This window comes from Strix aluco, chromosome 6, assembly GCF_031877795.1.
Source record: "Strix aluco isolate bStrAlu1 chromosome 6, bStrAlu1.hap1, whole genome shotgun sequence".
In the NCBI taxonomy this organism is placed as follows: Eukaryota; Metazoa; Chordata; class Aves; order Strigiformes; family Strigidae; genus Strix; species Strix aluco.
The window spans coordinates 17220961-17236916 of record NC_133936.1 but is presented as its reverse complement, the minus strand read 5'-3'; the positions used below and the strand labels follow the sequence as shown (position 1 = coordinate 17236916).

Below are 15956 nucleotides of genomic sequence, written 5' to 3'. Positions count from 1 at the left end.
TGACCTAACAACAGTTTAAAAAAAAAAAAAAAGATTTATGATATGATTTTATGTCAGACTGCCACACAAGCAGAATAAGTATCACTGCAGCTCTGACCACCCTCTTTCTTCCTTCCTCCACCCCCTCTGTACTGAGTGATGGCTTGTACAGAGAGGTGAAGAGGAGGCCCATAAACAGCAACAGTTTTTTCCTCCTTGTTGAGGTGGTAGCTAAGGACCAACGGGCCCACACTGTGGTCTCAAAGACCAGAGTTAGAATATCTGCCGTGAGACCTACCTGCAGCCTGACACCTGAATCCATCCTGACGCAGGATCTATTACAATCAGGCATGCAGATCTGCGCTGAGATGCCTGGGCATCTCCCCTTCTGATTTCCCAGTCAGTGGCTCAGGTGTAACCAGTCAAGAGGAACCAGGTCTCAGTCTCAGCTGATGGGTCTATGTTTTTATCTTCCTCTTTCTGTGCCTTAGAAGGGCAGGGTAAGTGTATGCCAGAGCTGATGCCTCCTGTATGTTTCCTCCCTATGTTAGCCTCATGAATATTAGTAGTCTCAAGAGATACAGCACCAAAACTCCCAGAGACGGGCCCTTCTGCAAAAGGAGAAGGTGTTGCCCATCATTTTCTGCATGTTGCTTCCTGTGGAGCAAAGTTAGGAAAGCTGCATTGGCCTCCTGACAGCCCCCTGCTCTCACTGGGATCTCACCAAGGTGTCTTGGGCAAGCTCTTTGCAGTATGAGCATTTTAAGCAAGGCACCTTGATCCATACCAAGGGACAGGAATGCAGCATCCAAGTGTGAAAACATTGGCTGCTGTCCCATTTACCAAAAGAGGAATAATAGTACCCACTCACCTCTGGGAAGCATATGGAGCACCTCCGATTTATTATTTGTTTTATTTATTTTGTCACATTTATCAGCCATTCAACTCTCTGGGCACACAGCCCGTACATTAGAATCCAGAGTATAACACAAAGATCTCCTCTGGCCTGAGCATATCCTTTCTGTAAAACCAGACATGGGCAGGAGAGAGGGGTGAAGGATGCTTTACACGAGCAAAGGATGACAACAATATATTTTTCTCCAATTCTGTTATTGATGGATCCGTTCTAAAAATTTTGGCAACATCAAGACAAGAAGATGAGGGCAATAAAAAGCAGAGGGAGTGGAAAGCCATCCTGGAGCATGGGCACAGAGACTCAGCCTCTAGCCAGCCTGTCTCATGCTCAGGAAGTCCCTAAAATGCTCATTCCGTTATTATTTCTCTAATGACCCCATTAGACACATGTGAAATTCTGAGAAGCCTTAAATATGTTGTAGAGAGCCACACTGGCAAATCTGCCCAGCTTTTCTGAGAAATGGCAGGCTGCAGTGATGAATGTTTTAGCTTTAGAGCATCCCGATGTGTGATTTATTTGCTGGAAATTAATTGCATGCGCTGGTTTCATTTTCCTGTAGCGAATAATCAGTTTTGCTCCCTTTTTAATTAGGTAACAACACAGATTCCTCTGCTGATCGTGTCACAGTGGTTTATGCATGTCACGTCTTATTCTAAAGGAGACAATTTCAAATCACTGTCTAGGGCCCAGCACAACTTTTGAGTGACATTAGATTGTCTACCAGCTGTAACTCCTGGGTCACTGCCAGTAAAGACCTCATGCACAAGACTTGCTAGAGAACCCAGCCTGGGTGTTGGTGCATGCTGTATCCAACTGAAGCAGGAGTCTGAGGAAACCCTATGGAGAAACCAAATTAAGGAGCCTGAAATTTCAATGGTGTTGACATGATGTCAGACCCAGGCCCAGCTCTGTGTCACCAAAAGGTGCGTCCCATCTGCCGGGTGTTCACTGGTCCCTGAGCGGAGACATTCCACTAACATTAGCCAGATGGCATTAGACTAGAAGCCTTCAGATCATCTGTATCGATAATACTTTCGGTCCACATCAAACCCAGCACCTTTGTCAGCTGTTGCAGGTGGGATGGCAAAGGCCCAGTGGAGAGTTCGCTTCTCCCTTGTATTGGAGGCTGGATGGGACCACATGGACACACAGAGCAGGACAATGTGGAGAAAGACACCTCTGCTGATGTTTGTAGAGAAAAGCTAATGAACTCCAGCACCTGCTACTTAAAATTTTCAAACAGGCTGAAGAGAGTAAAAACTATCAGCTTTGCTGCCATTGGTTACTTTCAGCAAATCTCTAATTAAGCAGTAGTGTTCAGTCATATTTACGCTTCATTGGGCTACAAGGAACCCGTATTTCTGCTGAAATATATGCTACTGAAACAAAACAAATCTATCAGTGAGCAAACGCTGCTGGAGCGAAATGAAAAAATATTGATTATCATAGCTATTAAACCACGAAATCCTCTGCAACTAATTAATCTGCTAGGGAAAAGTTTGTTAGTGGGATTTCGTCTTCCTGCTGGGAACCTGTAAAGCACACACCGTTGCCCGAGAAATCACCCAGCACTCGATCGCTGCCACCTGCCCCTGAAAGTTTCCTTCTGTCACAGGTCCCCGCAGCGGCCGGCGGGCGGTGAAAACCAGCCTGGAGCGCGGCGGGGCGCGGCGGGCTGGCCGTCGGCCGTCTGCGGGGCCTCGCAGCCTGCCGCCTCCTCCGGGCCGGCGGGGCCGCCTCCTGCCGCGCCCGGCTGCGGGGTTCGCCGGGCCTGCCCGGCGGCGGGCGGCGGCGGGCGGGCGGCGGCGGGGAGCGGCGGGCCGGGGGCGCGCGGCGCAGCGCGGAGCCGCGCGGAGCCGCCGCGCCCCGCCCCGCCCGCGCCGGCGGAGCTGTCCGCGGCTCGTGGTGCTGAAGCCGCAGCGGCCGCCCAGCCCCTTCCCCCGCCCCTCCGCCCTTCCTCCGCGGCGTGGGCTCTTGCAGGCAGCCGGCAGCCCGGGGCATCAAAGCTCGGGGAGGGCCCCATTTCTCCCTTTGATTCTCCCCCCCTCCCCCTCCCCCCCCGCCTTTTTGCCTTTTTTTTTTTTCTTTTTTTTTTTTTTTTTTTTTTTTAAAGCCGGGGGAGGGAGGACAGCGCGGCCACGTTACACCCCTCCCTTCCTGCAAATCCCCGCTTGCACTGCAAACAATCTGCCTTCCCCATTGCATCCAAGGGAGTTAGCAACAGCAACATCATCACGGCAAGCCGGATGGGAGAGCGGAGAGGAGGCTGCTGCTGAGGGAGAAAGGCACACAGGCACACACCAGCTCGATGTTGCCAAAGCGGTAGGAGCCGCACGAAAAATAAGCCATGCTGCCCCGTGTGTCTGGCGCATTGTGCTCCATCCGAGCCTTTTAGGAGGAAGAAGAGAATTATCTGCTCCGATTTTTTTTTTTTCCTGCCAGCGAGAGTGCGACAGACTTGCGATGGTTGAATGTCAATGCCTGTGAGAGAGAACAACAGTCAGAGGAGGAGGAGGACAGAAGGGGAGGAAAATGAAGGTGGGGACGGTGGTGGAGAGAAAGAAGGAGCCTCGTCCAATGCATCAAAAGGAGGTCCCTGCAATTGCTGATAGAGCCCTGGCCGCCTCGCCATCCACAATGGTCTGTACAAGCTGCCAATGCGTTTGATGACGTTCCTGTTTTGTGAAAGGAGGAAAGGAAACGTGACCATGTAAGATCCACGTTTCCCCGGTCAATTGCATGCGAAGAATAGATCCGATTTCGACGGGTTTTTTTTGGTCCAGGATGGTAACACCTTAGGGAATAATACAGCCGCCTTCCCTCACCAATTTCGCTCTGATTTTTTTTGGTGTGGTCCAGACAGCTGCTGGAATAGAGAAGGTCAGAATATATAAATATATATATAAAATATATATGATATATTATATATATATTATATATATAAAAATATATTTATCTCAGTACATCTGGGATTAAGCTCATTGAATGCTAATTATTTCTTTCAGGACTTTTAATATTTACAATGAAATCTTTTAAAGGCAACGCTAAAATCTGAAGCCTCCTGGGAGTACAGTGTTGGAAACGTGGGGTGTTTTCCCACAAACAATGTGAAGGTCTTTTTTGTCAAACAGGCAATTTTGATAATAACAACAGCTACCAATTTTGCATTTTGATAGCCAGACCGGCTGCTATTTTGTCTGGGTGCACACCGGGTCTTGTGTGATCGGGTTTTATTTTTTAATTGAAAAAAAAATATTAAAAAATAGAAGAAAAAGGAAAATTACTTGAGATGCCAAATACTGTCGAGAGAACCATATTCTCCCTCCTCCCCACACCCACCGGAGACGTGGACCCTTCTTTTTTACAGGCTTAGGAGTTGCGAGAGCCGATCAGGGGCTTTCTCCCCAGCCCGCCGCCCGCGCCCCCGGACCCTCGGGCGTGGGAGATTTATTTCCTCCTCCCGCTGATTTCTAAACAAACTTGTGGAGGGGGGCTCAGAATCCCCCAGGAGCGCAGAGTCGGGTGGGGGTTTTTTGTGTTTGTTTTTTAAAATTATTTTTAATTGTCATCCTCGCCGGATTTCAGCGGGCTGCCGGGGCTTTCACCCCCTCGCCCTCCGGCTCTGCTTTTGTCCTTTCCCCGCCGGCCAGCGCAGCCCCCCCCCACCCCCCCACCCCCCCAGGCACTGAGGCCGCAGCGGAGCCCCCCCGGCCGCGGGGCGCCCGGCTCCTGCCCTTTTCTTTCCCACCCCGTCCCCGCCTGCCAAGGAAAGGCACATGTTAATACCACCCGGCGCGGTCATTTTCTGCTACTGCTGCTGCGGGCTCCTCCGTCCGAGACAGATGTTGCGAAACCAAGGCCTCCTCAAGTGCCGCTGCCGCATGCTCTTCAATGACCTGAAGGTCTTCCTGCTGCGGAGACCCCCCGCGCCGCCGCCGCCCTCCCCGCCGCCGCCGCTCCCCATGCCCGGCGGCGCAGAGGCGGCGGCGGGCGGCCCGGCGGGGGCCGCACCGCCCGGGGGCCGCGGGACCGGCTGGCGGGCGGCGGCGGGCGGCGGCGGCGGCGGCGGAGCGGGCAGCCCGGCCGCCGAGGAGTGGGGCAGCCCCGCCGGGGAGCCTCCCGCCTCCCTGCCCAGCAGCACCTCCTCGGATGATTTCGGCAAGGGCAAGGCCGAGGACCGCTACTCGCTGGGCAGCAGCGTCGACAGCGGCATCCGCACCCCGCTCTGCAGGATCTGCTTCCAGGGGCCCGAGCAGGTGAGCCCGCGAGGGCGCTGGGGCGGGGGGGGGCGCGCAGCGACGAGCCGCGGCGGGAGCCCGGCTCGCCCCACGGCGGCAGCTGGGGCCTGCTGCTCGCAGGGGTCTCCCCGCTGCCCGGAAGGGGACTCCAAACGCTCTGCCCAGGCCCTGGGCTCCCGGATTTTGCGCCCCGGCGGTGTTTCCCAGGGAAAGGCGGGGTGGAAGCCCGCTCCGTCCCTCTCTGCTGCCCGGCAGCCCCAGAGCCGTGCAGCCGTGGCACGGCAGGGACTGGCGGACTCCTTCATGAAGCAGAGCGCATCTCGGCCAGGGGCGGCTTTTTGTCTCCTTGTGGGTATCCAGTTGCGATGATCCCAGGAGTGATGCGAAGGACGTGTTTAATGCGCTGTTTGCTTTTAAAAATACAACTTCAGTCTGTGTAAACACGTGGCGGGAGGCAGCCCCACCTCATCAGTGGTTCCCAGGGGACAGCTAGTAGGAGCTCTGCAGGTTTGCCACTGCTCCCATGCTGCCGGTTGCACTAGCTGGAGGAGCAAAACCGCTGGTTACAACTGTACCTGCTGAAGCTGCAGGCTTGAGGTGCTCCTTGGTGCAACTGAGATTAGGCCAGTGAAGTTTCCCTCCACTGCACAGGAGAATGAAACAAATGCAACATCACTAGAACATAAGGTGCCACCCTTGGGTGTTATTCTCCTTATTTAATGACAACTAAAAGCAGTTTCAGGCTGGCGACTTTGTTACAGTGATATACACAGCAACGTTTGTACCTAACGTGACACAGCTGCAGGCGGTAAGGAAGGCTGCAGACCTTTGCTTGTGGGATCATGCCTGGATATGCAGATAGCCTTTATTACTCAGGATAGTGCTGTTACTGTGATAATAAGGGATCCTTGCACAAGAAAGGGTTGCAAGGTTTGACTTGGCTGATACCTATTTGCATTTTAGGTACAGATCCTGGCACATAAGATAATACATTGATATCTTGAGCAAAACAGGTTTTGCCCCATGTCTTCTTTCCCCTCCGTGGACCTGTGTGCTCTGCTAAGGAAAGCCAGTGCTCACCTGAGAGTGACCATGCCCTGGCACATGTCCTGCCTGTCCCAAGGTTGCCCACGTCTGTAATGCAGTGATCATTCCTTTCTTTGTGTCAGTCCGAGGATGGTGGTGATGGGGCAGGGAGGTGGGGAATGGACTCCCATTCTTCTTTAGGAGAAGCAGGGCCTGCCACCAGCTCATCTGAATATCCACAGCCCAGCCCTGCTGGATGTCGTATCAAGGGTCTCGTAGATCAGAGCTCAGTGCTCAATGGACTGTAGCCTTCTTTAATGGTTTATGCAGCTGCCTGGTAGCTGTGAGACACAATTTTCACCATAGGCTTTTAGATGGGGGTGGGGGAGATCATTCTTTTTTGGAGATTCTGTATGCCTTCCTCATTTGACTGTCTCCTCCCCGTCTCTTCTAAAAGTTGGAAGCCATGCAACTCGCTCTCAGAGAATTTGCATTATTCCACAGTTCTAGTACTCTTCCCTGGCTTGCCATTCTGCCTGTGTACACGAGATGTAGTGCCTGCAAGATTGGCTTACGTGTCTGAGCAAGTACAGCCTAAGCAGAATTAAAATAGAGGTAACTCACTTCCTTGGAGAACATTAATGCTCAAAAATAATTGAATGCTAATTTTCACACTGAAAACCTGTGTAGGTTGCACTGTAAAAGTGAGACTATTTGCTGACCATCTGCCAGCCTACCTGAGTGAGAAGCTGAGCAGACGTGACTGGCATCTAATAGAGTTTCACCAGGATTTCTCTTTTTTGCTTCTCACGGTTTCTGACCAATATAATAAGACACTTACAGCTGGATTCTGACACTTGTCCTTGAGCAGTTACCTTATTCCACAAATAATTTTTTCTTCACTAGCATGGCTGGAGGAGTATGTGAAATTCTTTGCTCTGCAGCAGCTGGGAAGCACACATCATTATGGAGGCCCAAACTGTGGGGTTTTAAAGCACAGCCAGACCCTGACATAGCTTCCTAGAAGTACAGTTCAGAATAACTGAGAGCTGAATCAGTGCAGCTGATGTCAAGACCTGCAGTTTGGTTTATTTGGCCCTTACGTCAATAAAACTCCAACAGGGCTAAATCCCAAATTCCTTGTTCTTTTTTATTATGGTGGTTATTACTGGTTTAGCCTTTATTTCCCATTCGTTTTTCAGCGCAACAGCTGAGCAAAGACCCATCATGTTTTGGACCCCCACAACTATAAAAGTCATAGAGGCACATTATTCTATACCACGCCTGCCAATATCATCATGAAAATTTATCCACTTGGAAACAAAATATAATTGCTAGTTCCTTACGCTGCAGATTAATAACAATGACAGATATAAACAGTGTTTTATTTACCTGTCAAAAACAACTGAAACTGCTGCAGCTGTGGGCAAATTTGCAGGGCTGCATCACAGTACCAAGAACAAAAGCTTTCATTATAAATTGACTGTTAGGCGCTCTAAGCTTATTTACCCAGATAAAATGACAGTGAGTCTCCAAAAGATGTTTTAATCCTGTTTTGATTTAAAAAAAAAAAAAATACAACAGCCAAAAAGGTTTCTTACTAATCTGGCTTCGCATGTAGGTTTTATTTAATATCTAATGCAAAACAAAATCGGTAGGGATTTTCACTTTAAATTTATGATTGCCCAACATGTATGATACTTCAGGCTACTGGATTGCTTATATCTTAAGCTCCTCATGTTTGCTTGTGGCTCTTATCAGTAAGCTGATTCTTTCATTTGAAAATGTGCTGAGGACCATAGGAAAGAGTAAAGCTCGTTATTGTGAAACTGCTCTGATCCTTGCATGTTACTTGGGAGAAACTAAGGATGCAGATGAGAAGGAGTGGATCTGATGGCCAGGTGATCACAGCATCTGGGCTCCTGTTTTGAGGGCATGAAGAGCAAGCTCTGCTCAGGTCTGGCAGTTGAAAGACGCAACTGCTTTTGTTGAAATTGAGGGCTTAACATCGTGAAAGCTGATGGGCTGAACTCTGAGCTTGATAATGACATTGCCTTTCGGGGGCATGCTCGGCATTTTCAAAGATTTCACTGAGTGAGCGTCCTGCACCATTGTGTCAGCCAGTTCTGAGACCCTGGATTGAACGACAAAGCTCTGGGGAGAAAGTGAGAAAGAAAGATGCTGGAGTATTTTCTTCTGTTTTGGTTAATGCTCAGTGTTTGCAGAATTTTGTCTGCTTTCCTGGATCTCTGACAATGTTCTGCAAGAGAAAGAAACTAAGACAAGCTCCACTCTCACAAATGTTTCATGGTGCTTGGTATGAATCCAAGTTGAAAGCAAGTCATGGAGAGTAGCAGGAAAAGACATGGGTGAAAAGTCCTTCCACATCAGCAGAGAAACTGTTTGTCCATGTCATAAGGCGTTAACAGTATGGCAGGGTTTAGGAGCTAGCTGTGAGGCAGGGTTTAGGAGTACGGCAGAGTTGGTGCTAACTGTGCTGAAAATAAATATAAAAGTGTTCTTAAATAAAACTGAGATGATTTGGAAATCAGCGTGTCTCAAGGATTGCTTGTTAGATTGTCAGTTAGAGAGTGCGTACCTCTTTTCTTACCTGTCAGTTTCTGTCTGCATTTCTCTATTTTTCTGTTCTAGGGAAAAATGCTGTAAAGATGGAGATTTGAAAAGTCAGTGCAGATAGGATCAGTTGGCTAAGGAGGATCAGAGAGAACAGACTGTGGACTCTTTTGCCTGCAGGCTGCTGGCTTGGACTTACTTCAGTTTTCAGCAGCAATGTTTAGAAATAGACTATTCTTCCCACTAAAGTCTCCTCCAGCTTTTAAGGACACCAATTCATTAATATGAGAACATGAAGACCTTCAAGGAAATTGGAAGGGAAGACAACTTACAATGGATATTAAGACATGCATTTACATGTGATATGTCATAAGACTGTGGAGCTTGTTGTTGCAGGACGTTAGCAGGACAAAGAACTTGACTAAGTTTAATAAAGGCTTGTAAAGCCGTTAAGGATATCTAGAGTCATCACAATTAATGATAACACTTCTGAAAGTAAAATTCATGCTTCAGGTCTGAAGCTAATCTAGACATCAAGGTAACATTGAAGAGGAGCAGAGCCCTGGGGCTGGTTTCCAGCCCCACAGCTCACCAGCCCCTTGGGCATGGCCAGTGAGATCTGCCTCTCCAGGTGCATGTCTGGATTTCACGCACATGTTACATACTGTCTTCAGCATGTAGGCACCTGCCATGCCCAGGACCTCTTTAGAGCTAAGGAGGCCCTAAATTACTCGGTCTGGATTAATACACCATTCTTGGGGACCCTGTGCAGGATCAGTGGATGGTTAGTACCATCGAATGACTGGTCATTAGCATGCATTGCTTGAAATAACAAGTCTGAATCTCAACCCCATTCCTGTTACAAATACAGAAACAGACAAAAGTCGTCTTTAGCTTTCTGCCTGGTAGTGTCTGCAGAGAAGGCGTGAACTAAGCCAGGAAATATCACCGCTCTACAGATTGGTCTCTCAGCAGTGCAGGGGAGTGGAGGAAGTCTCTGGGATGTTCCATTTCTGATTTACAATGTCGTGAAATAGAGCAGTATCAGGTACCTCTTTTCCAGAGTGAGACAAAGAGGAAAAGAGGTAGCCTGTGGCAGAATTCAGGGCACGAGCATGATAATAAATGAGCGGAAGAAGAAACAGCTATGCAGCCAGCATCACAAGCATGTCCAAAGCCAGGGAAACTCGGAAGGGAGGATGCTGGTGTTTGGTGGGGTCTGTCCAAACTGACTAGACCATCAGGACACTTTTCAAACATGTTGAATCACATAAAGACTGTGCAGGCTTCCCATCCATGTCCTTTCCATAGGTGTGTTCCCACAAGATTCATTGACTTGGTGTTAGAAGGAGAATCATTCATAGGAAGACAGCCAGTCCTCCTAAAACTGAAGACTAAGAGATGCTGGGATGCCGCCCTTTAGATTTCAATCTGTATATTGTAATTTATGACAGAAAGGATGATGCTTCCTGTGACATTCGGTCCACCCCTCTGCCTTCTCATCTTTGAGTCTTAACACCTCTATAGCTAACTCTACTGTTTCATCTGTCCCAGGATCAAATCTATACTGTGCAGACAGAACATTTTTGGCTTCGGCAAAAGCTTTGCTTTAACCATCAACTGAGTGGAGCCTAGGATGTCATCTATGTTAGATTTAGACTGTTGCCGCAGAGTTGATTGGCAAAGTTCCCATTAACTTCAGCAGCCAAAGGGTAGGCATCCAGTAGCAGGGACTTGACCCCTGTATTTCAGTAATGTGCATGCAGCAGAGTTTCTATAAATAGTGGCGGCCACTAATCCCATTGACTTTTAATTGCTCCAGGAGACAGGGTTTTCACCTTTTGTGCATGCTGAAACTCTGATGCCTGACCCATTTGTTTCAGTGCCACTAGCTAGCCTGAGGAGCAGTTTTTCTTTTCTTTCAATTTTCCCCATATAAAAGGCTTCATGAAGGAACTTGTCTGTGTTTGTGTCACTGTTTCTTAAATATACATTTCAGGCCTTGATTAACAGTGGCTGATGTCAGTTAGTGACAGAACAAGCAATGCAAAAGCATGTAGCTCCATTGTTTGCATCTGTAGAGTCACTGTTATTTCCACAAAGGCAACACTTGCTGCTGGAAGGGCTCTGTTCATACAAAAATGAATTGCATTCAGGTTGTCTTTCAAGCAAAAATTCATTCCCAGCGAGAGCCTCCTCTGTGGCAGCCTTTTGCTCACATTGGTATTTTTCCATTCAAGGTTGTCCCCGTCCGGAAGTCAGAAATATGGTTGTGCCAAAAATCTGTGATGGTGTGTGTCCTATGTGTCCGCTGCACATGTTTTCATCGCTCCTAGGCCTGGAGTAAGATAATAAGATAGACTGTAATTGTTATCGGTCCATATCTGTGGCCACCCCATCTCTTTTATTAGCTGATTGCTAAAGGAATAAAGCCATGTGACGGTGTTAGCTGTTAGAGTTTATGCTCATCAGCCCTCCTCTAAACCGATTGGCCAATCTCAGCCGGATTTGGCAGAGAGTGGAGATCTGAAAGACATTAAATTCCTGAAAGTTTCATGAAAACTAGCTGGATGAAGAAGAGAAAACCTAGAAACAGAGCTTCAGCTGGAGCAAAAGCTTTAACAGGAATGTGTATCTCATTAGACAAAAAAAACCCCCAACATGATATGGTTTCCATGGGAAACCAGACTCAAATAATACTCACAGAATAGCTTGTTAACTTTTTAATCTTTCTCCTTTTCCTTTGTCAGTCAGGGTTACTTGCCTAAAATGAACTGCTTGATGCTGAAGACTTTCTAAGCTTCCCCCATCTTTTCACAACTGACCTTTTATCCTTTTCTGATTTATCACTGGTTACAGTAGAATAGATGACATTGTTGGCAGTGGAGAATGATGAGTGATGACTTTCTTCTGGTGAGGAAAAAAACAGCTAGACCCAGAAACCTATGTAGATAATAAATGGGCTGTCCTCATGTCCCTCTATGAAAAGTGATGAGATAAGGTAAAATGTTGGTGGGCACACTGGTTCCAGTGACAGGGCTCAGACCTGAAATCCTCACACATCTTTTCTTCTGTCATGTCATTTCTTCTTCTTTACACTCTTTGGTGGTTTTCTCTTACCACCTCTTCCTTCTCTTCTTCTTGGCCAAAGTCAATTGACATATCAGACCTTGGTCCCACCCATCCTATCTGGCTCTACTCTGCACAGGTTCCCCTATGGTCTATGTACCATCTTATCCAAGCACCCTCTGTTTGCATCTTCAACACTGGTGGCATCACTCACAACAGTCGCACAAGTTTAACCTGCTTCCCTGGGTAGGAGTGAGGGGAGGGATGGTACAGAATGCGAGAATGATAAGTGAAAATATGTTTTACAAGTTGTTTTATTCTTTCCTTGTGCTTGTAGGACAAACCAGGCTGTGCTTGGGGAAAACTGTGTAAACTCTATGGAGGGCGGGTAGTTCAATCTTGAACGGGTTCCTGAGAAAGTTTTGTCTCTGTAGAAGAACTTTGCAGGGAAATTCCATTATGGTTGGAGAATAGGACTGTCAGCCATACTTTTTACCATGAAGTCACAGACATTTTAGACTGGCAGGTCCACATATAAAACAACTTTGCAGAACAGGAGAGAGAAAATGAACTTGATATTCCACCAGTTTGGGAGTCCAGAGACAGCTACTGTCTTTGTGGTGTCCCATTTTGCCATGTTGCTCTTAGCAGAAGATTAACGAGGCTTGCTTGATTGACAGTGTGTTTATGTTTAAGGTCATTTTTTCCATGCAAAAGATATGTGTCGTTAGCTAAGAGATCCATGCAAGAAGCACCTTTGAAGTTTGTGGAGCACTGAGCACTTGGAGTTGTTTGCCCTCATTGGATGCAGACAGTCCTGTAGCTGCAGCCTCTGTGAAGTTGTTCCCTGTGACTACCTTTGTAACCTCTGGTACTATGTGGATTTAGCTTCTGTTACTTAATCCATACACTGATCATGCCCAAGCACTGGGCAATGCCCAGGTCTCAAGAGATCAATTAGTCCACCCATCCAAAATCCTGACAGAGGCTGATCTAACCAGTTCTTATGGGTGATCATGATTGGAGTCTCCATCTTTCCTGCTGCAGCCCATTTCTTCTTGCCCTGCCCCTTGGGATGACAGCAGATTATTTTTAACATTTGCTTTTTTCCAGGCAGTAAGTATTTGAAGGTATTGTCCAGTAGTTGCATGTAAATATAGCAAAATTTCATCCTCTGAGGACTTTACAAGTTCAGGTGACAACTGAAGTCATTACACTCCCTGTTCTTCTCTAGGCCAAACAATCCCGATTGTACCTTTGCTCTTATGACATGTTTTCTAGACCTCTAATCATCCTTGGTGTTATCCTCTGGACTCTCACCAAATGGTCCGTATTTTGCTTTAAATGCACTGTCTAAAGTTGGAAACAATTCTCCAGCTGAGTCCTTGTCAGTGCTGAGCAGTGCAGAAAGGTTTTAAATCTTGTTTAACAGATGAAAGATGCCATCCATTCCACGGTGGTATTTGCTCCCTTTATTTATTTATTTATTTATGGAACACCAGAAGATTATTGATCATTACTCAACTCATGATCCCATATAACCTCCATGTCCTTCAGAACTGCTTCCTGGCCAGTCCTCCTCCATTCTTTCTCTGTGCAGTTGGCATTACTGCCTTGGTGGAGGAGCTGTACTTGGTGCAACTGAATTGCATTCTTTTTTTCCCAGTCCTCTCCTCTGTAGTAGCAGCCCCTTGGAGGTGGGCCTGCAGATGTAGTAAGCATTAACTCTATTGAATCTTCCATATCATTAATGATTTGAGCTCTTCTGCCTTGACTCCTGAGAAGAGTTGGGAGGGAAAGGCTGGAGGAGTGGCTGTGCTTTTCTTTAAGGATCCCTTGGCTGCCAGAGATGAGACTTATGGCTGGGGCTGGTCCTGACACTGCTCACTTACAGCCATGTGGAGGAGGAGAGAATGGCTCCTCATTACCTCAGTTCAGGTGTCTGGTCTGCCCATAACTAAAGCCACTCTCAGAAAGGCTGAATATGACCTTTCCTGACAAGTGCAGGCCTTCAGCCAGTCCTGCCTGAAATGTTGCCCTTACCACCCATTTCTCTCCTGCTTCTCCAATCACTTTATCATTGATGGAGTGGCTCACATTTCCTCCACAATCCCCTAATGGGGTCCCACAAAGCTCATTTCTCCTTGTCCTTACCATCTTTATCCAGCTCATCCATTTGTTCCCTTATGTCAGCCCTTAAGACTGGCTCTGCAGGCTTGATTTGCTTCAGTCCAACCCCAGATCTCCTGTCTCACAGACATCTGTTATTGAATGCTCTGGCATCAGCTGAGATTTCTTGTATCCAGCACTTTCCTCCATGTCCATCTTTTTTCTGCCTTCCTCTTGTGCTAGCACTGTCACTCAGAGCATTAACCTTACCCTCAGCTTGAGCTTCCTCCTCTTACTTCCCAGGTGTGTGTTCATGTTGTGCTCAGATCTTTGTTTCCTTTCTTTTGGATTGCACAGATCCTCATTTCTTGCCTTCATTTCTGTGGTCCCTTCTTCTCCACCTTCCAGCACAGGCATTGCCCTGCTTCAGTTGAGTCAAAGCCAAGTTGTGAAGATCTCTTCTTTAACTGGTATTTTGGTGGAAGAAGTGGTTTCCCTGGGAACTTCTGTGTGCATCTCCCCTCCCATTGGTGTTCCTTGTGCTTACCCAGGTAGATCCTGTACAGTTTTTTACTCCAATTCCCAGTCTTTGAGAGAGCCAAGAAGGCTCCATGGATGGATCTGATGAAGACATAACATACAGCATTGGCACGCAGGAATCCTGCTGACACTCCGCCCACATCACATCAGCACCTACCCTGGCAATTTCGTGCAGGTGGTGAACTAAAGCTCAAAGGATGGTTTGCACTTTCTGCAAGTACAGGGCCATGGGCTTAACCTGCCCCTCCAAACACCCCAGCACTTTCAGTTGTGTCAGGTCTTCTTCTCAGGCTGTCTGATATCCTGCATGACCTTGCCCTGTCTGATGAATGAAGCACTTTCCCTTTCCTTTTCTCCTTATTAAGCGCACTAGGACCTGTCAGGATTAAAGGTGCTGGAGAAGTACAAGCAGATTATTATCCCATTCCAAGTGATATTAAAAGAACATTAAGACGGATCAGATGAGCATTCAAGAAAAGTAGGTAATAATAAAATACTATATCTGAGAGAAATAGCAGTTAAGTAATTAAAGAGAGTGTTTGCACAAGAGGCAGAAGTAAAGTTATGGGTGCTTCTGGCCTCTAGACCATTCTTTATTTTAATACTGTGGTAACCTTTAAAGGCTGTCAGTATGTCAAGCATTGCACCAAGAAGTTAAGCAAAAGCTTTTCGTGCCCTAAAGAGTTCACATTTTAGGACATAAAAAAACCCAATATTTCCTTAACATTGAAGAGAGGTGAATTCTTACAAGATCTAGGGCCAGAGGGGGTTATTGGGCTAGTCTAGTCTGAACCTCTCTGTAATAGCAGTAAAATAAGTTCCCTCAATGAAATTCCCCCTTGAAGGTTAATAGCTGTGCAAGGACTGGAGAAGGAATATCCCATCTTGATTTTAAAATCTCCAACCATGGGAAATTGTTGCAGTGCCCAAGAAGAACATCTGGGGAAACAGAGAACTGAAACTGTCCTTGTGTATGAACTTTTGTCTTTTCTGTCACAGAAAGGATGGTGTACTGTGCGCATCCTTAGAAACAAGTTTCAGAAACCCTTGGGCTGGTTGGCAGAGATTTCCCTCATGGAAAAAGTTCTGTGTTTGGAGACAGTTTTATCCCACATCAGATTAAAAGCAAGAAACTTTCAGCCTGGGAAAACACATATGGGATTCAGTTAGTTAGGAAAAAACAGTTCATTAGCCTCCTCTGACATATGAGAGCAGAAGTGCTGTCACCTACATTTAACCCACATTTGGAAAATTTTCTTCATAGATAGGATGGCTACATCATTTCTAAGAACAACATTGCTATGGCCCTCATAGCCTGCAGTGAGGACTTCTACATAAAATCCAGCTTGCTAAGCTGCCATGACCTGGCCCAGCTGCCATTGTTATTGACTTTCCCAGTCCTTATGTATTTATTTCTTGCCCTTCTTGCAGACAGACAAAAATCTGCAGGAGAGCCCCTGGCCTTCCTATCTTGCAGCTATTCAAGAAATTTCTTCTCTTACCTT

At 47.1% G+C, this 15956-nt stretch overlaps 1 protein-coding gene across 2 annotated transcripts in view; it reads left to right on the top strand.

The window, feature by feature from the left end:
* Nucleotides 1-4671: 4671 nt before the first annotated feature.
* The window catches only part of MARCHF4 (membrane associated ring-CH-type finger 4), a 104282-nt gene continuing 92997 nt past the window's right edge, over nucleotides 4672-15956 (top strand). For both annotated transcript variants that reach the window (XM_074828827.1, XM_074828825.1), the window contains exon 1: nucleotides 4672-5151. In XM_074828827.1, coding sequence (XP_074684928.1) covers nucleotides 4672-5151 — 480 coding nt within the window. The remainder of the gene's footprint in view (nucleotides 5152-15956) is intronic.